The 24,997-nt window shown below is 42.2% G+C and overlaps 1 protein-coding gene across 1 annotated transcript in view; it reads right to left on the bottom strand.

The window, feature by feature from the left end:
* Window positions 1–220: 220 nt before the first annotated feature.
* LOC311062482 (macrophage mannose receptor 1-like) overlaps window positions 221–24,997 on the bottom strand; it is a gene marked incomplete at its 5' end in the record, with an annotated part of 29,185 nt that continues 4,408 nt past the window's right edge. The window contains 7 exons of the mRNA XM_084081538.1: window positions 221–617; window positions 1,682–1,886; window positions 2,843–3,078; window positions 4,135–4,234; window positions 12,982–13,136; window positions 23,196–23,333; window positions 23,848–23,895. Of these exons, the coding sequence (XP_083937664.1) occupies window positions 346–617; window positions 1,682–1,886; window positions 2,843–3,078; window positions 4,135–4,234; window positions 12,982–13,136; window positions 23,196–23,333; window positions 23,848–23,895 (1,154 nt within the window). The 3' untranslated portion in view covers window positions 221–345. The remainder of the gene's footprint in view (window positions 618–1,681; window positions 1,887–2,842; window positions 3,079–4,134; window positions 4,235–12,981; window positions 13,137–23,195; window positions 23,334–23,847; window positions 23,896–24,997) is intronic.

Genomic DNA, 24,997 nt, shown 5'->3' with positions numbered 1-24,997 from the left:
GACACACGGACAAAGTCAGTCCTTGGAGTGGCTAGCACCACTCAAAAAAATGTCCAATCTGTATGCTAGAGTATGTTAATATAATATAACGTATACAATTGGGGTGGTTGAATTTTGCCTCTGCTCTTCTATTGAGACATTTAGATGGTGTCAAAGGTCATGACACAGGATCTGATTTTTTTTTGTTGACCTCATGGTCAAGATTCAATTTATCCCCTGAGTAAGCAGGCAGGCTCTATTAGCTCAATGGTGAAAATGTCAGCCCTTGCGCCGCGGTAGAAGAGGAAAGTTACACAGTGCAGCTTTAACTGCAGTACTTGAGTAAATGTTATTTACTTTCCACCACTACATCTCTGCCATCAACTCACAGTTGCGGTCCCTGTGGAGGCCGATCCAGAGACTGTGGTCTTTTATGTTCAGCTTTCGGATGAACTCTGTCTCAGCTCTGCTGTGAACAGACACCAGTTCTCCAGAGTATTTCCGGCACTGGGACATGGCATTATCCCAGGAAAAGGACATCGTCTTTTGGTTGAACACTCTGTAACAATGGTATCCGTAAGCCGTCCAGTTTGAAGGACACTTCCCGTCTCCAGGGGCAGGAGTTGATGGTGGCTTTTCTGAGGACGAGCACAGACAAGCACGGCCATGCATTACCAATACCATGTATTTATAGGTCAAAGAGATTAGGGGTGCAACCGTTGACCTTGTTTCCCCAAAATTCGGCTCATACAAATGCATTCTACTGCGCTGCCACCATGTGGAATGACCTGCCAAAAGATATCAAGGGACTCCATGCCCACACTCAAACCTAACCTATAATAAAATACAGGTGAACATAGTTTAACTCCTTGAACACCGCCCGCCCCCCACCCCTCCTTACTCTATAAATATACCTTGTGATAGTATTGAGTTCTATTCCAACATGTTTTGTGTTTAAAAGTATGTATTATATGTATTACTGATGAATTGAGTACAAAAACTTTGACTACACTACCTGTACATTTCTAAAAGGTCACAGCTCAATGCGTTGTGAGTTTGTAGATCGGCTATTTTCGTTATTTGTGTGCACCACTGTTGTACAACAAAGTATTAAAAAAAGGGCTTAATCCGAAAGGGCCTTTCTGTGTGGAGTTTGCATGTTCTCCCTGTGTCTCCTAGTGTAGGTACCCTCACAAAAACATGCAGTAATCCTGGTCACTATACTGCCTCCCCCTGGCCAGCCGGGGCGCCTGATGGAGGGGAAGGGAACTGATTGGAATAACGTGTTCCTTCCACGCGCTACGTCCAACCAGGGAAACTCCCCCCTGTCAGGTGACAAGAAGGTCAGTTGGCTCTCATGCATTGAAGGAGGCATGAGCTCGGCCCTGGCCTCCCTAGGTTGGCAGAGGGAAGGTAGTGCCCAGGATTACATAGACAATTGGCACTGGGTGTTAAAAATAGGGTTACAAAATCGTGGGATAAAAATGTAATAAAAAAAAAAAAGGGGCTTAATCAGACTGATTGATTTAGTCAATTATAAATTATAATTATATATTTTTACCTTGTTCCGTTGACAAATTTAAACACATTCTAAAAAAACATGTCTAATCCCTGTACTAAAAGAGATCAAGAGGAGGAAAATCTGCATGTTTGTATTGGAATGTGCATAGACATTGTGTTCATGATTCATTCTGTATCTTACCAGAAGAGATTTTGCAGATGTAGGGCTTTGCATCATCACATGTGGTAGCGTTCCAGGTCCCGTGGTTCCAGGTACCGCGTTCCAGGTGCCGTGCTCCACGTAGAGTCACACAGCCCTCCCCTGTGTGGTCGCTGGGTTCCACTGCACCCCAGTGTGTGTAAAACACTGGCCACCCATCTGCCCACCTGTAAGAACCACTGTCCTCCTGCAATGAAACGTATTGAGCTGGAGTTTAACCACTTTCAACCTGGTCCCCCTATTTTTATCATTATCAGTGGTGTAAAGTAACTAAGTACATTTACTCTCAAGTACTGCACAATTTTGAGGTATTTTTTACTTCTACTCCAATAATCTCAGAGGCAAATATTATACTTTTATCCACTACAATTATTTGAAAACTTTAGTTACTAGTTACTTTGTAGATTGTATTTGAAAATAGCCGATCTACAAGCTCACAATGCGTCGCGATGTGACGCATTGTGAGCTTGTAGATTTGCTATTTTCAAAAGATTAGTATACATTTTATACATTTGAAAACTTGTGAAATGGGACATTCTGCATAATGAGTAGACTACTTTCTACTTTTGGTACTTTAAATACTTATAATACCAACACTTTTCTACTTTTACTCAAGTACATTTTGATTACCAGACTTTTACTGGTAACAGAGTATTTCTACGTTGCAGTATTGACTTTTGCTTAAGTAAAACATGTGAGTACCTTTTCCACCACTGGTCATTACATTCTTCTAAGCTTGACACTAGAAATGTGACGATTACTGTTAGACTTTCCAAAAAGGTAGTCATGTCCTATCGTTGGCAAGGCCAACTCATCTAAACTCACTGCCAAACATAGGCGGCGGGTAATGAAGGCTAGGGTAGGCTAAGCCTTCCCAAATGTTATGCTGGGAAATTCTGGGAATTAATAATAAATCAGTAAAATCAGGCAAAAATATGAATTAAAAAACCTAACCCTAATCTAACCCTAACCCTAACCCTATGACCGAAATAAAGTAATCAAAAACCCAACAGAAACTAACAGAATCAAACCAGAAACCGCATTTTTTTTCGCGCGCGGCCGATCCCCAGCTCCCAATTGTCAAACTTACCCGCCGCCTATGCTGCCAAAGATCATTAGAAAGGCCATGGTTCATCATACTACCTTGCGCCTGAGTCCAATCCAGGCGTCAGCTCTGCCCTGCAGGATCACTCCAGATACGAAGGCCTGTTCGTAGCTCGTGTCAATGCTGGCCAGATTGCCGTCTCGCTGCTGACAAGCTTCCTGAGCTGCCTCCCATGCGACTGGTTCCTCCACCAGAAGGTAGCAGTTGTTGTACCAGGAGATGTATTCACCCGGGCAGGGGGGCTGGGTTGGGGGAGGAGGGTTGGTGCTGCTAGCTACAGTAGAGTAGAAAGAAAACAGATTGTTGTAAATATGACCTAAAAACATATACAGAATTTACTGTCTTTGATATGTCATGTAAAAAGGAAAATGAAAGATGAAACATATCATGCAGTGAATATGTACATATCATTACTCCTCCAAATTCACGCCTTTAAACTCAATCATTGAATTCACTAGCCACTAGCCACTAGCCAGCATGTGTCGTTAGTCATGAATTAAACTACAAGGTGTCCTCTGACCAGCATGGCTTTGCCTTATCACTGTGCTTTGTTGAACTGCACCTACTGTACGACCCCCACTCCAAGGGAAAACAGGTATTTTAGGTATTGAGTTGCATTACACCAATGAGCTATACAACTTCATATCAATGTTACACAACCAATCACGCCTACATTATCATTTTATATTAAATGTTATAGAGTGATATCCTTGCATCTAAAATACTATGAATTGAGTGCACCAATTACATAATTATAAACAACACATATACGTAGGGGAGGTGGATGCCCTGTTGAGAATGTTTAACTATTCTTTAGTTTGGGCAAAATAGTACGCTTTGTATGTTGCTGCTATGATGAACAGATCTAAGGCACAGAAATGCACTAAGAAGTTCCAATCACTATTAGAAGATTTAGTCCATTATAGGACAGTGGTTCTCAAACGTTTTTTTTTCAAGGACCCCTATATCAAATTTAACCAAATGTAACCAAATGTACCCAAATGTAACCAAATGTAACCATTTGGTTCCATTTGTACACTCTGAGTTACAGACCAGTGATGGTCATTTAGGGCTAGCTCTTTATGTGTTTGTCTATCCATTTGTATGTCCATGGCAAAAATATAATTTTGACAAAAATGTCCACCACAAGCCAGCACGGCGATGACCCCTGCCAGAATGGAACAGAGGAATTAGTAGTCTATCATTGGTAACACCTGCAGGAAGTAAGGAACTTGGAGGAGAGGCCAATATGCAGCCTGTTGGGCAGTTAAGGGTATTTTAAAAATAATTTAACACAGTTAGTATTCTTAAAATGATAATGAGTGCTGACATGTCTTCCTGGAACACACAAAGCTTCTCTCCAGGTGACAGTTTCCATCGTTCCACTTCCCACTCATCAGGGAGCTATGCATTATCTCCACACAGTCTTCCTGTTGAGGAACAAAGGTACAACTTGAAGATATTCAGGTAGACAAATGCCCAGCACACATTTACACTGACTTGATTGACTGTTTCAAGTCTTTAAACTAGAAAAAGTGCTCCTCTGAGCACAGGTCTCCGCCAGATCAGGTAGGTTATTGTGGGGCAGCAATGTTCGGAATTCGGCAATCAGGATGTAATATGAAAAACCACTTGACTATAGAGATAATGGGTACCGATTTGCATGATGTTTGGACACAATATGTAGGAGTAATATAAAAAAGAAAACTGTTGCAAAAATTGGCCTCAAGATGGCGCTATAATAGGGCAATGTTAAAATGGTGCCATTTGTTCCTCAACGTAGTGCGAATGTGCGAGCAAAGTTTCACTGCAATCGGACGCTGCGTTCATGATTTGCGGCATTTTGTTCAAAACGGGCCACTCCTGCAAACTTTATAAGTCAATTTTAGTCAATCAGGATGGACTATGAAACATCTAATAGATCCTTCTTGATCACATGACTATAGAGATCATGTGTACCGATTTGCGTGAAATTTGGATAAAATCTTAAGGCTTACAATCAAAAAATGTGTTTTACATAAGTCGGCCTCCTGGTGGCGCTATAAAAGGCAGATGTGAAAAATGCAGGGCAAAGGTTTTTCCTTGGCCTCTAGAGAGTGTGCATACAAAGTTTTACATAGATCGGTACAGTTATAGGCAAAAACACAAATCGGCCTGTTATAGCACCACCATGAGGCTGATTTTAAAATGTTCAAGTAGCATTTCTTCCTTGATGTAGTGGGAATGTATTTGCATGCTGTGTTCATGATTTGAGGCATTTTGTTCAAAACGGAGCACTCCTGCAAACTTTGGAAGGCAATTTTAGTCAATCAGGAAGGAATATGACAAATCTGAATGACCAATTTCATTTAATGACTATAGAGATACTGTGTACCGATTTGCGTGCTGTTTGGACAAAATCTGTAGGAGTACTGTCAAGAAATGTGTTTTGCACCAATCGGCCTCCTGGTGGCGCTTTAACAAGCCCCTGTGAAAAATTTGGGCAGAGGTTCTGCTCTGGTATCCTGGGAGTGTGTGTGCACAGTTTCGCTGCGAGCAAGCCAACGGTGCCGGAGATTAGCTGTACACAGACAGATCGAATGACGGACACACGGACGGACGGACGGACGGACGGACGGACGGACGGACGGACGGACGGACAGGGGGTAAAACATACTCTCTCGCCATGCCTTTCGGCCTGTCGGAGACAATAAAGAAAGTCAAGTTCTGTAATACTGGATTATGCATCTGTTGCGTGTGGCCATGACATACATCATCCACTGACTCAATCACTAACCCTTACTGTCTTCCTCTCACTCAGGCTGGCAGCTGATCTGTGATTGCTGCCGCCCCAAATACCAGCCTCTGTAAAAGCAGCCAGATTCAGTTCCATGGGAGACACAGACCCAGCAACATCTCAGATTCCCACACCCTTGTTTATTCCGGCATAATAGCCTTTTCTTTAAGTATTTAGTTTACTTTGGTTTGGCCTGGAGATGGCCGGCAGTTCCCTCTTTTCATTTAGTTTTTAGTTTAGTAGTACTTGGTTTTGTTAGGTAGGGAGGGGGGAGCAGCTTCGGCGTCCCTGGTCCCCCCTCCAATCTGTTTGTTTGCCGGCATCTCCAGGCCTCCTTTTGGTTCATTCATGATTTGGTAAAGTATTTCTCATTATGTTCGTTCCTCATTTCATTGTGGGAAGTAAATAAAAATGATTTAAATCAAATCGTTTGGTGTCCATTTTATGTTGGGGTCTCCACTTCGAGCCATACAGATTTTGTCCAAACACCCACGCAAATTGGTACAAAGTATCTCTATAGTCATTAAACGAAACAGGTCTTTCAGATTTTTCATATTCCATCCTCATGGCTAAACTTGGCTTCCAAAGTTTGCAGGAGTGTTCCGTTTTGAACAAAATGCCTAAAATCATGAACACAGCGTGCGTTGTCCATGAAATTTTGCACGCGCATTCCCACTATGTTGAGGATATTGTTTTTTTTTTACTTTATTGGATTTTTTTATAGAATCATTCAGCATCAAAGGCACATGAACAGATACATAAAAGCTTCCTTCAGTGCAACCCAAAATACAAAGGATCAGTAAACACATGAGAAATCCCACTCTTTTAACATTGCCCTATTATAGCACCACCAGGAGGCTGATTTTTGCTAAACAAATTCATTTTTATATAACATAGTGTCCAAATATCACGCAAATTGGTACACGTTATCTCTATAGTCAAGGGATCAAGACAGATCCGTCCGATTTTTTTATATTCCATCCTGATCGGCAAATTCTGAACATTGCTGGCTTACAATAACCTACCTGACCTGGCGGAGACCTGTGCTCCGAGAAGCACTTTTTCTATTTTTTGTTTGTTTATCCAACCTTATGTAGTAGCCTATGCCAGTGGATCTCAAATATTTTCATGTCGAGACCCCCCAAAATGTATTTGGCAACGGACTCCCATCTGAAAATATTGTGTGGCAGGGACCCCCATAAGATTCATGTTGTTAAAATGTTTCAAAGATATTCCACATTTCTTTCAAGATTTTTTTGAAAATAGCAGATAGATTTTGTATGTATATAGGTTTTTTGATGTATATAAATGGTAAATGGTGCATTTATATAGCACTTTTATCCAAGGCGCTTTACATAGATTGTGCATTACATTCACCCATACACACACACATTCATACACCGATGGCGGAGGAAACCATGCAAGGCACCAACCCACTCATCAGGAGCAATTAGGGGTTCAGTGTCTTGCTCAAGGACACTTCGACACTAACTCTGGGGAAGCGCCCCAGCCCAGGATCGAACTGGGAACCTTGCGGTTTCCAGTTCACTCTAACCGGCCACTCTACCCCTGACAGGAGGGGCGAGATCCCAAAGTGGCGGTGGCGGGCGCCATGGCGGCCGCCGTTTCCGCCAGATCCTCCGCCAGATCCTCCGCCCAAAGCGCCACGACCGCCAGTCGCGGTGGCGGCTGCCCTGGTGCCACAACCGCCGTGGCATCGCCGTGCCTCCGCCACGAGCGCCAAGCCTCCCGCCACGAGCGCCACCTCCCGCCACGAGCGCCAAGCCTCCGCCACAAGCGCCAAGCCTCCGCCACAAGCGCCAAGCCTCCGCCACAACCGCCAAGCCTCCCGCCACGAGCGCCAAGCCTCCCGCCACGAGCGCCAAGCCTCCGCCACAAGCGCCAAGCCTCCCGCCACGAGCGCCACCTCCCGCCACGAGTGCCACCTCCGCCACGAGCGCCAAGCCTCTGCCAGCCTCCGCCGCCTCTGGCACCACGAGCGGCAAGCCACGGTCCCGACCAGACAGAGCAGTTGAGATTTCATTTGGCCAGATATTTCTCAATTTTACTTGAATTCTTATAATTTTAATGTTTATATGATCTGTAAAGTTTATATTTTCATTTGCTATCAGTCATGAATTTATTTCAATTTATTTTAATTTATTATCTTATTTTCTGTCATTTATTTCCACAGGCAATGGCGCATAATAAACAGAGCAGTTGAGATTTCATTCGGCCAGATCTTTCTGAATTTTACTTGAATTATTATAATTTTAATGTTTATATGATCTGTAAAGTTTATATTTTCATTTGCTATCAGTCATGAATTTATTTTAATTTATTTTAATTTATTATCTTATTTTCTGTCATTTATTTCCACGCGCAATGGCGCATAATAAACAGAGCAGTTGAGATTTCATTCGGCCAGATCTTTCTGAATTTTACTTGAATTCTTATAATTTTAATGTTTATATGATCTGTAAAGTTTATATTTTCATTTGGTATCAGTCATTAATTTATTATAGTTTATTATAATTTATTATCTTATTTTCTGTCATTTATTTCCACGCACAACTTCAAGCCATGGTGCGTAGTTACATGACTGGAAAACTCGCCCCAAAACACCATCGCCCCTATTTCTTTTCGCGGACCAGCGGTTCTTGTAATCCTGTATTTGTTTTACTGAGGATAAGGTTAGAAATACGTTTACGGTTAGCCATGTTATTAGTTTTACTGAGGTTACGTTTAGGAATAAGGTTAGGTTTAGGCATAGTTTAATGAGGTTACGTTTAGGAATAGCCTACCAGGTGAATATCACCGGATTTCCCCTGGGGTGACTGTTTTGGGGCGAGAGTTTTGGTGTTCTCGTCTGTAGTGGGCAACAGCCATGCGTCCGCAATAATGCTATCAGGATCAGATTATTAGATATTATTATCAGATATTAGAAGTATATTGGGTACCAAATATACTTATACAAAGAAGTTTTACTCTGGGAAGGTTTACTCATCCATTCATTGCACTGACCCAAGTTTATATATTTGTAGGCCAAAGATTTATATATTTGTTATGGTTAAGGTTCTTTATACCTGCCCAATAATCTCTCTCTCTCTCTCTGCGTGTGCCTTGGCACCAAAAAGGTTGAGAAACACTGCTTTAGTGTAATTTAGCCTTTCCCTCGTTCTAACTAAATGATCAGACATGTAATGTTGTAAGGATAAATGAACAGCGGCAATTTCGGCCAATAGGCCTGTTTTGCAGAAACAAGAAAATGATCAAATTCAGTGCTGATATTTTATAAAAAGGTAATAATTCTGCTACAACCGTGCAATCAATGCACATAGCCTACTGTTGAATACTCCCATGATGAATGCCTGCTGCTCGCTTTCTGAGTGTTGATTTAATCAAGTGCCTAACTAATATAACAGAATTGATCTAGTAATATTTGGATTATTACTATCAGCTACATCCATCTTGCAACATTGACCAAAAATGTGACACACACACACACACACACACACACACACACACACACACACACACACACACACACACACACACACACACACGCTGTTTTGGATTGGACAGACAGACAGACAGACAGACAGACAGACAGACAGACAGACAGACAGACACTCCATCACTGTGGTGAGCGCACGCACACAAGCTCTCAGCCAGAAAACCCTCCAAATCCGAAGTTTTATTTTCGCTTGATATCGCTTCATAGAGAGAAATGTAATTATTGACAGATAGATAGATAGATACATAGATAGATAGATAGATAGATAGATAGATAGATAGATAGATAGATAGATAGATAGATAGATAGATAGACTTAGTCTATCTATCTATCTATCTATCTATCTATCTATCTATCTATCTAAGGTTATTCTGGTGGGTGTTGGAAAAGAGAGAAGAATGGCTGCAGCAGCAGTTGTCATGATGGTTGATGATGAATGATGAATAATGGCAATGACGTTATGGATGATATGGTAATAGGCTCTACACATGGTGTGTTCTACCGTCAGATGCTGTGTACGGCGTATACCTTGAGATTTTTTTCCGTCGCCACCGTATACCTTCAAAAACTGTTCAAAACAGCGTATCTGATACGTTGATACGCATCTGATACGCTGCACCCAGGAGTGGCTGCTGGCTGGGCTGGGGGGCGCAGCAATACAAACAGCAAAAGTGTGGTCTGACCATCTGACTAGTCTAACTCTGAGGTGATGGCTTATCATGTGCTTGTTCTTGAGGTGATAATTAATGGCTACTGGCGAAGGAATTCACACATTTCAACGACCTGCCATTCACTTCATTGAATAGGTCACTGAATTGAGTACTTCATTAGTATTCAAATTGCGCGTCATAGCACAGCAAAACACAGTTTTGTCAATACAGTTTGTGTCTTCAATGCCAAGTTAATTCTGTAATAGATACAGGAAGGCTCGCTGTTAACACTGCTATTATATCTGATACGCCTAACCATCATTTATTTATAACAATCCTTGCACTTCTATGGTAATATATATGTATTTTTTAAATGCATCCAAGGCTAAAAGCAGCTCCGAAGTGGTTGAGTTACAGGGTGATTAACATTAGAAACAGTAGAAAATCAGTACAAAGCATATTGTAAGTGTAGGCTACTCAGTGTTACTGTGAAACTGGGCCTGAGTGGGCCTGGCCGAGTTTGTTGCATTGAAAATGCATCTAAGCTTGGAAGTGGTTGAGCTCAGGTGATCAGACATCAGTAAGAAAAGGTCAGTACAAAGCATATTGCGTGTGGGGCACACACGCGCGCGAAGCGCACGGAAAATGTTCACATAATTTTTTACATTTAATTAATTATAGACGCGCGCATGCCGTGCGTGTGGGAGGCAGGGAATAATCATAGTATACCTTCAAGAAAAAACTAGAACACAACCCTGGATAGATAGATAGATAGACTTACCCACAGACAGACAGACAGACAGACAGACCGACCGACCCAGGCCGTTGGAGCACACTCACTATGAATTTGTTTTGATATAATTTCAACGGGGCATCATTCGAGAAGGCGTCAGACATTCACTGTTTGTCATTATAATAATAATATGAATAATAACCATCTTATTGACTATATGCGCGGAGTGTGAGCTTGGAGATCGGCTATTTTGGGCAAAGAGTTATCACGGGGCATCATTCGAGAAGGCTTTCTGTCCGTCAGACATTCACTGTTTGTCATTCTAATAATAATATGAATAATAATAACCATCTTATTGACTATATGCGCGGAGTGTGAGCTTGGAGATCGGCTATTTTGGGCAAAGAGTTATCACGGGGCATCATTCGAGAAGGCTTTCTGTCCGTCAGACATTCACTGTTTGTCATTCTAATAATAATATGAATAATAATAACCATCTTATTGACTATATGCGCGGAGTGTGAGCTTGGAGATCGGCTATTTTGGGCAAAGAGTTATCACGGGGCATCATTCGAGAAGGCTTTCTGTCCGTCAGACATTCACTGTTTGTCATTCTAATAATAATATGAATAATAATAACCATCTTATTGACTATATGCGCGGAGTGTGAGCTTGGAGATCGGCTATTTTGGGCAAAGAGTTATCACGGGGCATCATTCGAGAAGGCTTTCTGTCCGTCAGACATTCACTGTTTGTCATTCTAATAATAATATGAATAATAATAACCATCTTATTGACTATATGCGCGGAGTGTGAGCTTGGAGATCGGCTATTTTGGGCAAAGAGTTATCGGTGTAGAGGGGGGGGGGGAGAGCAGAACACGTTTGTAATTACGCACGGGAAAAACTGCTTGCTCTGTCTGGTCGGGACCAGAGGCTGCGGAGGCTGGCAGAGGCTTGCTTGGCACTCGTGCCAGAAGGGCGGGGGAGGATCTGGCGGGCGCGGCGGAGGCCTGGCGATGCCACGACCCGCCGTGGCGCTCGCGGCGCTTTGGGCGGTTATGGCGGATGATCTGGCGGACGCGGCGGAGGCCTGGCGCTTGTGGCGGAGGCTTGGCGCTTGTGGCGGAGGCTTGGCGCTCGTGGCGGGAGGTGGCGCTCGTGGCGGGAGGCTTGGCGCTCGTGGCGGAGGCACGGCGATGCCACGGCGGTTGTGGCGGAGGAGGATCTGGCGGGTGCGGCGGAGGCCTGGCGATGCCAAGGCGGTTGTGGCGGCTGCCCTGGTGCCCGCGGCGTGCGCCGCGGGCACCAGGGCAGCCGCCACCGCGACTGGCGGTCGTGGCGCTTTGGGCGGAGGATCTGGCGGAAACGGCGGCCGCCATGGCGCCCGCCACCGCCACTTTGGGATCTCGCTGTCTCTCACCCCTGAACCACTGCCGCCCCTATAAGGTAACTGATTTGTATACTACATTAACTAATTTTGCTGGGGACCTCTGGAACCCCCTCAATATCCCCTGAGGGTCCCCGGACCCCACTTTGAGAACCACTGCAGTATCCAACTAGAAAAAGTGCTTCTCGGAGCACAGGTCTCCGCCAGGTCAGGTAGGTTAGTGTGGGCCAGCAATGTTCGGAATTCGCCAATCTGGCTGGGATGTAAAAAATCGGACGGATTGGATGGATCCGTCTTGATGACTTGACTAAAGAGATCATGGGTACCGATTTGCGTGATGTTTGGAGGAGAAATATGAAACAAATTGTTTTGCAAAAATCGGCCTCCTGGTGGCGCTATAATAGGGCAATGTTGAAAGGGTGGCATTTGTTCCTCAACGTAGTGTGAATGTGCATACAAAGTTTCACCGCAATCGGACGCTGTGTTCATGATTTGCATCGTTTTGTTCAAAACGGACCTCTCCTGCAAACTTTAGATGTCAATCTTAGCCAATCAGGATGGAATATGAAAAATCAAACAGATTTGTTTTCATCACAATGACTATAGAGATCATGTGTACCAATTTGCGTGATATTTTGATAAAATGGAGTAATATCCAAAACATATGTTTCACATAAGTCGGCCTCCTGGTGGAGCTATAAAACACAGATCGGTCTAGTGAGAATGTGTGTGTAACATTTCACGGAAATTGCATGCTGATGATTTGAGGCATCTTGTTCAAAACTGACCAATCCTGCAAATTTTGTAAGCCATTCTTAGCCAATCAGGATGGAATATTAAACATTTGAAAGAGTCTTTTTGTTTAATGACTATAGACATACTGTGTACCGATTTGCGTGATGTTTGGACAAAATCTGTAGGAGTGCTGTCAAAAAATGAGTTTAGCAAAAAGCGGTGTCCTGGTGGCGCTATAACAGGCTCATGTGAAAAATGTGGGGCAGAGGTTATGAATTGGCATCCACGGACGGACGGACGGACGGACGGACGGACGGACGGACGGAGTGGGTGCCTTTCGGTCTAGTGGAGACAATAAGAGCCAGTAGGATTCTCACCGTCCCTCGCTTATTGTTGGGTTCATTCCGGTTCCAGTTGGTGAACAGCAGTGGGCTGACTCCATCACTCCACACATAACGTCTCTCCACCAGGACATCTGACAGACCAATCCATGCTGGCAGCCCCAGGTCCCTGAGATAGCTGGACACAAAGTCTACAGGAGAACATTGATTAAAACATGTACCTGAGCCCAACTGCCGGGCTGGCATATAGCAGCCATTATTTGTCTATATTTATAGAAAATGTAATGTAATCTAAATTTTTTCCCCCTCTTAAAATTTCTTTTTTTTTTTTTTTACAGAATATGGGGCAAAACATGGGTAATTACTGGTGTAGGACTCTCCATAATCAGGATCAGCACCGGACCCAAAATTCTGGCATAGATAAAACATACTGTAAACTGATGCCACAACTTATATCAGTGCACCCTCAAATTAAAAAGGTATTTGGCCGCTTTTGATAGGACCTATATTATCTCATTTAGCTTGGGACCCCCTGGAACCCTAGCCTGGTAAAGCCCCTCTCTCCGGAAAATCTCAATTCCATTTGATTTCAGGATGGAGTCTGGCATGAGGGCTTGTTTGGCTTTTCGTCGCCGTCCACCAAGTGGACGAGCCTATCAGCGTCCTTAGCAATCCAATTAACAGATCCGATATCGGCCCGATATCAGCTAAAAAAAGAGTGTGTCAGTCCGTACATGTTGTTCGGGCTGACACATTCTCCGTGCAAGCAACACAGAAGTCCTTAAAAGGCACAAATGCCTTAAAAACAAGGCTCCAAACATCCCAAAACAAAGTTGTAAGGCTACTTCTTGGCCTCAATCACAAAACCCATCTAACCCATGCTCATTTTGCTAGGATTGGATGGCTTAGGGTTGAGGACAGAGTACAGCAACTTGCTATGGGCCTGGTCTTCAAGATACACCACAACATTGGGATCCCCCTGTATTTGTCAAAATACTTCCAAAATGTTAATCAAGTCCATGGTCCAGCTCCACAAACCATGTTCAACCCAGATTTGGCTCAACAAAGGGAATGAACTCGTTCTCATGCTATTCATCAAAAATGTGGAATGCCCTACCAAAAGGAGTAAAGGAGTGTAAAACCCTACTCACTTTCAAAAATGCCCTTAAGATACACCTTCAGGAGGCTGCAATTCAAAAATGGCCCCTGTCCAAGTCCTAACCTACCCCATGTCCTAACCTAACCTACCCCCTACCCCCCCCCCTCTCTTTCTTCTTTTGTACATATTTTTCACTCTTCATACCAGTAACCTGTAAACTGATTGTATGACATTCTGTATAGTATTGTGTATATCTGTCTGTCTCTTATATGTCATCATGATTTGTGTGCATGGGGATCTCATCTTAAACAAGCTAAGTGCTTAATGAGCTATCCAGTTTAGTAGACCTTGTATTGTGAATTTGTACTTCCATGCACTGTTATGTACTGTCATGTACTGTTCTCGTCTTACTAAATAAAGTACATCAATCAATCAATCAATCAATCAATCAAGTGCGTAGCGCGTCCTGATCCAGACTTCATTAAAATTCTCCGTCACCGTCATCTACACAAGTATGTTTATAAATACCTTGTGACTGTTAAGTTATATCACCAGCCCATCAAACAATACGATTTGAAATTCAAATGATTTTGGCTGAATTAACAACACTGGCTTTTGCGACGCGAGCGACGAGCCTCTCTCTCGCAGTGGTGTAAATGAATGCCCTTCTTATCTTCATCATCCTACAGCGTCACACAAAAGCATCAAAAGTAGATCTACAAGCTCTATGAGGTTTCAAACTTTTTCATGTCAAGGACCCCCAAATTGACACTTATTAGCCCGCGGACCCCCATTTGAAAAGATAATCAGGGATCCCCATAAGAGAAGATTTTTACGGCTCTAGCAGTGATTCTCAACCATTTTAATTTCAAGGACCCCCAGTTTGACATGCATTAGGCTGCGGACCCCATTTAATGGCATCTCTATCTCTGGGACCCCAATTTATATTGTAAAATCAATGTTAATTTAACTCTGAGAGTGTACAAATGGAACCAAATCCATTTGGTTCCATGTGTACGCTTTCAGAAATACAGACCCATAACGGTCCATTTGGTTCCTATCCATCATTTAGCTGGGGACCCCCTGGAACCCCCTCAAGTACCCCTGGGGGTCCCCGGACCCCACTTTGAGAAACAATGGTATAGAGACTATTCTATTATGTGCCGTATCGGATCGGAATTAATCGGAGCACCTCTAATCTGTGATTGACAGCGAAAGTTGGCCAATCAGGTGGCGAGTTCGAGTGAACCCGAGTGCAGCCGACCAAAATGGAACGGCAGCCATTGTTTTCTGTGCGTTTTTACTTTTGGTTTTAAAACTTTAAAACGCTCTCAAACTTCTTTTTAGAGGCACGGAATTTACTTTTAAGATATCGTTTGGATAGAATTTAGTTGTTTGACTTCATCTATGTGGTCAATTAATCATGACAGAGCCTATTTAAAAATACAAATTCAGAAAACCGGCAGGGGCCTATTTAAAAGTGACACGCATGTATCCGAATAAGGCAACCTATTTTGGGCATGGCCGTGTCAAAAGTCCTGTTGCGTCACATTAATCTGGAGGTGGTAAAAATGCACTGCTGATTGGCTGAAGGGGAAAAACTGCTGATTGGCTGAAGGGGTTGTCAGTCAATGGTATTACTCACGCCCAATTCCAGCGCACAGTCTAAAAACACACACACGTTCTCATGCCAGACTCCTTCCTGAAATCAAATGGAAATGAGATTTTCCGGAGGGAGGGGCTTTACCAGGCTACTGGAACCCCTCCCAAGGACCCCTGGGAGGGACGGTGAGAAGGCACCCTGACTAGGGCTGGGTGCGGTATCCGCAATACCGCCATACCGCGGTACGGTATACCGCACCGCACGTCAGGTTCATTACCGCGATTAAAAAAAATTTATATTTAAAAAAAAAAATGTATATTATTTTTTTTATATTTTATATCATGACATGTCTATTCCAGCCTGCTGTGGTGTGACTGGTGTCGGCCGGGGTCGTGTCGGGGGCGGGGTTGGTCGGCTCTTTAACATTGCCTTGTGGCAAGTAGGAAAGGACACATATAAACGAGCAGATCTACAAGCTCAGCGACACTGCGACAGCCCAAAGTGTTGCACTTTTGCTGCAGAAAGATGAGCTATACAACCCCTGATAAGAGGGTGGAGGCACCCCGGGGGTCGACAGGAGTCAGAGGGTTTGCTTTTGTGTGTGTGCCTGATAATTAATTATTTCTTGGCTTTAGTATTACAGAAATTGTTAATTTAATATATATATAGTCAGGGGTGAAAGTGGGCCGGAACGGTCCGGAACGGCGTTCCGGTAAAAGATTCGGTCCCGGAACGCCGTTCCGTTAAGAAAAAGTCAAAGGCAGCTGTGAAAATCCCATATTAAATAACCTGCCAGGAGACCCATGGCCATGTTCAAGAATAAAACAATCTACTAACGTCAGATTAACATACAGGGCGTCACAACCATTCATTAATTTGTGCGTACGACGGGACACTCTCACAGATCCGTGATTTCCCCTGACTTCTTTTTTTTTTCTCCCCCCGTTCCGCATAAACTGTTGCTTTCGCGTGAAGTTAAGTAGTTTCAACTAGGCTACCTGGGTACTTCTACTTCCAGTAGTATGATTTCAAAATAAAACGTGTGTTGAATTGTAACAAAACAAGGATAGAGTTTTAAAAAAACTCTTATTCTGAAATGCACATCGTTTTGAAAGGAAACCAGATTTATTTTCTGGAGGCCACTTGACAGCTTTCTGCTCACGGAACACAGCTCCACACTAACGTGCATCGTCAAAAAATGTAAACACGGACGTGGGTCATGGGACATTATGGAATATAAATACTTTGTGGCAAAAGTTCGACATATTTACAACCATGATCTCTGAAACCAAGACAATGTGGGGCTATGGAACAAAAGTGTGTTTTCTTTCATCTTTTCAGAAGGTGAGTAATTCATCTTATCTAATGCTGATAGTGGTGGAAAGTAACTAAGTACATGTACTCAAATACTGTACTTCAGTATAATTTTAAGGTAATTTTACTTGACTGGAGTATTTCCAATTTGCAATATTTTTATTTCTATTCCAATACATCTCATAGGCAAATATTATACTTTTACTCCACCTCAATTATTTGAAAACTTTAGTTTAATACTACTAGTTACTTTGTGGATTTTAATTATTATGACAAAACATACATAAACCGCTTCAGCCCCATTTAAACTTTGGCTTTTTGAAAATGTACATATTGTACAGTATGGTCAAGTTGGGCAATATAGCTCTGTTTTCATCATGTGTATCAGGGGTGCAGCCATGGGTGGGCCCAGGGACAGGATTTATTTATGAGAACGAGAATTAAATAAAGTAACCCTAACCTAACCCTAACCCTAAACCTAAAACCGAAATAAAGTAAAGGAAAAAAAGTACCAAAACCCACCCAAACCCGCACATTTTTCGACCCGAAACCGCAAAAAAATCGCGCGCGCGCGCTTCGCGCGCGCGCACGGGACCCGTGTCAGTTCCGGCAAGAAATGTCAACCACTTTCACCACTGTATATAGTCTACCCACACAACACAGATATATAAAAAGTAAGCACAAGCTGTTTGAGTTACATTATTTTCAAGTACTTACTACTTAGCGAAAAACACCCATTTTATGTGGTATGGTCCATTGGCCACAGCTGACCCCAATCTACTAACGCTATTTTTCATTGGGTAAATCCACACATGCCCGTTTGCCTCCGTTCCGCGTCCGTTCCGTTCGCCCGAAGTCCCATCCACTCCCATGTTAAAAAAAACGGGACCGTACTGTTCCTTTTTTTTAACATGGGAGTGGATGGGACTTCCGGCGAACGGAACGGACGCGGAACGGAGGCGAACGGACATGTGTGGATTGGCCCACTCCTCAAAAAGACATTGCGATTAAAGAAAGTGCGGATGCTGTTGTTGATACAGTGAATTTAATTCCTAAACCAAATGTCACATCGGCTATTTGGAAATATTTGAAGGGGGTCCCTGCTTCATCTGTCTCTCTCAGCTAAGGGGTCCCTGCTTCATCTCTCTCTCAGCTAAGGGGTCCCTGCTTCGTCTGTCTCTCTCAGCTAAGGGGTCCCTGCTTCATCGGTCTCTCAGCTAAGGGGTCCCTGCTTCATCTCTCTCTCAGCTAAGGGGTCCCTGCTTCATCTGTCTCTTCATCTCTCTCACTTTCATAACAAACGGGGATAGATTCCCTACTTTACTTAATCCTAATAGTTTTTATCTGAGATACGGCTTTCCAATAATCTTTGACGGATTACGCTAACGTCATGGAATATAAACATTAGGAATGATGCCACGGCCAGTCGGCCACGCAGACTGGTTAACTACGAGAGATGAGAGAAAACATCATCCAGGTATTTCTCTCTTTTACTTGTTACTGAGTATTTTCATATTTCAGTATTGATACTTTTACTTAAGTACAAGATTTGAGTACTTTTTCCACCACTGCTTAAGAGCAAAACTTATTTTTTTTCGGCTTACTTCAAACAATGCAGCAGCATAGGTGATGATAATAATAACAAGACTGCAATCTGTCAATTGCTAACTTGCGCCTTGAGAAAAAAAACTGAAAAAAAGATTGTAAACAAACCAATGTTATTTTTAAAATATAGTCAAAACTTCAATTCAATTTTCAAGAATGTCTTATTAAGGACTAGATTAATGGACGAGATTAATGTGAATTAATATGTTTTACACTATATATAGCATCGGTCTTTGTATTCATGACATAATAGTGATGTCATCAATAGTCCCTATGCCTATTTGTTCATGCCAGTGCCTGAGCTCAATTTGATTGGCTGGACTTCACTTGACATATGTGCATAGTGCCTATAAAATACTAGGACGCCGCCGGATGAGACTATGCAAGGGATAATGCATGGGGAGGTAGTCATTATTGAAATTTAAAGCCAGACAGGGCGATTAACCACCGAGGCGCAGCTTATTACACGGCTACTTAATAAATACATAAATACATTTACCCAAAAGTAACAACAAAACGAAGTATTTCCTTGCTTACGGCAATGAAAGTATTCCATAAGTATTGGGCTGGGCGGACAAGTTCGCCTCGCAAAAACAAATGACGAAATGGAAAAAAACTCGCCCCAAAACACACTCGCCCCCCATTCTATTTACTGCCGATTTGCCTGTAATACCGCCGGATTTGCCCCGGGGCGACTGTGTTTTGGGGCGAGCGTTTTGGTATTCCCCCGTTGTTGTGCCACGATAAACAAGGAAGCGCAGTGGATCAAATAGAATGACTTCTCGGTTATTGCATCGTCTATTTCTCACTTCAAATGTTTTCAAAAACATTCTTGAGAGCAACGTTTAGTTGTAAATGACATTGTTTGTTTGTTTACATGGCTGTCATGTTGGATAAAGCATATAACCAAGCAGCACAGGTTGACATGAGCAGGTGTTCTGAGTCTCTGATTACACAGCGGTCCGTTATAGAGCTCATCGGTCATTATCCAGAAATAATGACCGATGACTGACCAATCATATGTATCTATATATACAATTTGAATCCTGCGCCATGTCGGTTGTCAGTATGTATGTATGTATGTAGCCAGTGTGACGTCATATGACATCACGGTCGTGACATCACGATGAGACACGCCAGTGTGACGTAATCTCACGACAGCATGACATCACATCCTACCTATAAATAGGTAGGATGCACCAGTTCGACGGCTTCCATCCTCAACACAACCCACGCCGACGACCCTTTACACAAATAAACTGCTAATTTCATCTCCTGCGATTTCAACTGCGATTTCAACTATCTTTTCACATTGTACACCACTGCACACTCCCCACAGGTCTGCCATACCAGGTCTGAGTAATCACAAAGTGGGTTTTGGTCATTGGAGAGGTGATGCACGTCACCTCTTTCTGAAGTGGGTACTTTCAAAGCCTGCCGTGGATTTAGGAGAGCACAAAACTCTCTCTCACACTGTGAGGTGCCTGTAAGGTGGCACTGCAAAGTGAACGACGCGTCACGCTAGACATTCGGGCCGCGTAGCGGCCCGAACTTCTAGTATATATACATATATACATGTGTATATATATACATATGTACATATATACCGGTCTTTGTATTCATGACATAATAGTGATGTCATCAATAGTCCCTATGCCTATTTGTTCATGCCAGTGCCTGAGCTCAATTTGATTGGCTGGACTTCACTTGACATATGTGCATAGTGCCTATAAAATACTAGGATGCCGCCGGATGAGACTATATATATTGTATAATAATTATATAATAATTATACATATGTATATATGTACATATGTACATATATACATGTGTACATATATGTACATATGTACATATATACATATGTGTGTATATATATACATATGTACATATATACATACATACATACATACATATGTATATATGTACATATGTGTATACATATACACATATGTATATATGTACATATGTGTATATATATACACATATGTATATATGTACATATGTAAATACATATGTACATATGTGTATATATACACATATATATATATACATATGTATATACATATATATATGTATATACATATATATATATGTATATACATATGTATATGTATATATATACATACATATATATATATATATATATACATATGTATATGTATATACTATGTTGTGTACTCCTTTCGACATGACGGCCCTGAATACAGTACTTGCGCTGCTTCACTGGCGCAAGTAATAACTAGACGCGTCGCAATTCAGGGCAATTGCAAAGTGTGGTTGCGCCGACGCCGGTCGCGGGCTGCGGCCGCCGGGACTCGAGGAATACGCTGGGAGGAATACTGTCGGAGGCTGCGCCAATTACATTGTCACGTCACTCATGAGATCACTTGCGTTTCATTTTGAGAGGATCGATCCACCCCGAAATAATGTTTTTTTTTTTTTTCTTATAATTTTTATCCCGCGATTTTTGTAACCCATTTTTTCACCCGGTGCCAATTTCCTAAGTGATCCTGGGCGCTACACCAGCCCTACACCAGCGCTACACCAGTCCCCCACAGCCAGGGAGGCCAGGGCCGAGCTCATGCTTGCTTCAGTGCATGAGAGCCAACTGACCTTCTTGTCACCTGACAGGGGGGAGTTTCCCTGGTTGGACGTAGCGCGTGGAAGGAAGTAACACGTTATTTCAACCAGTACCCTTCCCCTCCATCAGGCGCCCCGGCTGTCATGGGGGAGGCGGTATAGCGACCAGGATTACTACATGTTTTTGTGAGGGTATTAACTACCCTAGGAGACACGGGGAGAACATGCAAATTCCACACAGAGTAGGCCCTTTCGGCCGAAATAATGTGTTTACGTCAAACGGTTACATTTTGTGCATTTGTGGCGTCCCCTATGGGTCAAAGTGGAAATGCTTTTGGGAATTTGTTCAGTAAACCACCCTCGACATGTGATTCAAATTTGGGATTGACCGGACGTTTCGTTCGTGATTTCTGGCATTTTTGGTAAAACGGGTCCCTCCCACTAACTTTGGAAGCCATTTACGGAAGAACGGTAAGGACTATGAAAATGCCGTTTGGATATGTTTACCGCATGGGCACAGAGATAATGTGTACCGATTTTTGTGCAATTTGGAAAAAGTATTTGGGAGGAGGAGCTAAAAGTGTGTTTTGAAGAAAATTCAAAATGGCGGAAAATGTATCCAGACGGAAATGGGCGTGGCCTATATGGGGAGTGCGTCATGACCCAAGGAATCCAGGGGAAAAGAAATTTTGATTTTACGACCTACGGTTCAAGGGTTATAGGCCAAAAGGTAAAGTGGGCTGTTATAGCGCCACCATGTGGTTGACTGGTGTGATTCTTTTTTTAATAATTAACCTCCCCTCCAAGTCTTGTAACTGTAGCCCTTACCGTTTCCGAGAAAAAAATACTTGAATGGGAGTTTTTGCAATTCCTATTAAAGTGAATGGGGAAATTTAATGCACTAATAAATCAATATCAAAAAATCTATCCAGACGCAAATGACCGTGGCTATATGAGTTGCGTAATGACCCAAGGAATCTAGGGAAAAATAAATTTTGATTTTACGACCTACGGTTCAAGAGTTATAGGCCAAAAGGTAAAGTGGGCTATTATAGCGCCACCATGAGGCCGAATGGTGTAATAATTGTTTCAATAATTTGGCAATAAACTATGAACCTTCCCTCAAAGTCTTGTAACTCTAGCTCTTACGGTTTCTGAGAAAAAAATACTTGAATTTGAGTTTTTTCACTTTACCATTAAAGTGGATGGGGAAATTTAATGCACTAATAAATCAATATCAATTAAACTATGCAACCAATGTCTTAGCCTTATGCAAGTGCACGATTCCCGGTCAGACCGGTCATTTTGACATATAGCACTAAATTGGGAAAAATAAACTGTGGGAGGAGTAGCGGCCCGAAATAAAGTTTATCTAGAAATAAAGTCAAAGGAGTACTATAGTCTGGTTGCCCATTCGGGCAACCACACTAATAATAATGACGACGGTGCAAAAGCCACCGTCGGTGACGGCGCGCTAACGGTAATGGCGCGGTAACGGCGAGGTAACGGTAATGGCGCGGTAACGGTAATGGCGCGGTAACGGTAACACCGCGGTTCTTTAAATTGGCTGCGGTATTACAAAAAAATGTCGCGCGCGCGAACGATGGAGCCTCATCGCGCGCGTGCATGAGGCGTTACATACCGCCGTACCGTACCGTAATTACCGCGGAAAATAAAAATACATACCGCCCCAGCCCTAACCCTGACCCCGGTTTGAGAATCATTGACTTAAAGCTGCACAAGTAACTTACTCTTCTACTCCAGATTTCAACCTGGTTTCCTGCCCAAGTGCTGATATTTTTAAAGCCTGCCTGCTTGCTCAGGGCATACATTTCTTGACCATCAGGTCAAAACCTTTTGTCAGATCCTGTGTCTAGGTGACATGACCTTTGACACAATCTAAATGTCTCAGTAGAATAGCAGGCAGACAAAATACAACCACCCCAATCGTATAAGTTATATTGTATTAACATACTCTACCATACAGAAAAAAGTGACATAGTGCCGCTTTAAATGAAGTTATTGCACTGTCAGTGATCAATGTACCATTTTCATATATGTTGTCAATGACTGCCAGGTCTGCCTGTTGTTCTCTGCAGAAGCTCTGAGCACCAGACCAGTTGGCCTTAATGTCCTCCTTGTGTCCTTTGAACAGGAAGCATTTGTTGTTGAAAAGCTTCCAACCTGTTATCACAAAGAAAGACAAAAAAACATTATGTAAGTTGTTGTCGGGTGGAAACCTCATATGTCCAGTCCAAAACGACTACTTTTCAGGATTCAAATTAAAAAAGCAAAAATAGTAGATCTGCAAGCTCAAAACATGCCACGATGTGATGCATTTAGAGCTTGTAAATCTGCTATATATTTTTTTAAAACATCCAAATATCCATCCATAAACATTGAGTGGATTGATCAATTTAGTTGATGACTAATTAACTTAAAAGCAGACATTGGCTGATGAAATCATTATTCATGGACGAAAAACTTTTCTTTTAAATTTTTAGGTATTTCCAATTTCCAATACTTTTACTTCTACTCCACTATCTCAGAGGCAAATATTGTACTTTTACTCCACTACAATTATTTGAAAACTTTAGTTACTAGTTACTTTGTATATTTTGATTATTATTACAAAACATGCATTACACACTTCAGCACGTGTGTGCGTGCGTAGTATGTGTGTGTACATGCATGTTACCTGTGGGGCAGTGTCCCTCCCAGGTCGGTGTATAGGGAGTCTGCCATCCTGAAAGAGCAATGCAGTCACACACAATCAAGGGAAAGCAACTGATGTGAAAAGTCCATATTATAACCTGCCACCAGTGGTGTAAAGTAGCTAAGTACATTTACTTAAATACTGTACTTAAGTACACTTTTGAGGATTTTTTACTTTACTGGAGTTTTTCCCATTTTCAGTACTTTTACTTCTACTCCACTACATCTCAGAGGCAAATATCGTACTTTTACTTCACTACAATTATTTGACAGCTTTAGTTACTAGTTACTTTGCAGATTTAGATTATTATCACAAAACATACATCATCCACTTCAGCCCTATACATAATTTTCGGCCATTTGAAAATAGACGATCTGCAAACTCACAATGCGTCGTGTACTTTCACATACTTTCGTACTTTTACTCAAGTACATTTTGAATACCTTACTTTTACTTGTAACAGAGTATTTCTACATTGCAGTATTGATACTTTTACTTAAAAAATGTAGTACATTTTCCACCACTGCCTGTCACTAACACATGTCCAACAAGAAGAAAATCAACATAGGTCTACACAAGTGTTAGTTAGTTTTCTTTTAAAGTGCTTCTAAATCGTTCCAGTGTGTTTGTGTAAATGTAATCTGTGCTGTTTACGGTGTTTATTTACTCCATGGAGAGGTTTTGTTCACTCACGTCAATTGATTGATTGATTTTATTAGTCAGAAATGTAAACAGCACACGGTACAGTCAGACATTAAGGCTAACAACGATAACACAAAAATTAAGGATTACACAAAAAAGTCCTGGGGACTTGTTTCCATTCTGGTACTATGAATTAAATTCATCATCGTAGTATAAAAAGAATAACAATAATACATATACAAAAACAAATACAAAACACTATAGCCTATACAAAGGAGAAAAAGTAAAATGTCAGCATATCCTACTATCCTACTATCCTACTATAATTCTAGTAACCTCTGTCTGTAGTGGTGAGTAGGTGAGTATGTGAGTACGTGAAGCTACCCGGTTCTCCTCAGTGGCTGGAGCAATTGCTCTGATTTTGCACACAGCCATTGACCATTACCATCTGAACTTAACTGTGAAGCCCGTTTTTCAATTTCACCAAATC

Source organism: Gymnoscopelus microlampas, assembly GCF_963454915.1.
Source record: "Gymnoscopelus microlampas genome assembly, chromosome: 16".
Taxonomy (NCBI): domain Eukaryota; kingdom Metazoa; phylum Chordata; class Actinopteri; order Myctophiformes; family Myctophidae; genus Gymnoscopelus; species Gymnoscopelus microlampas.
This window is presented reverse-complemented; position numbering and strand designations above follow the sequence as displayed.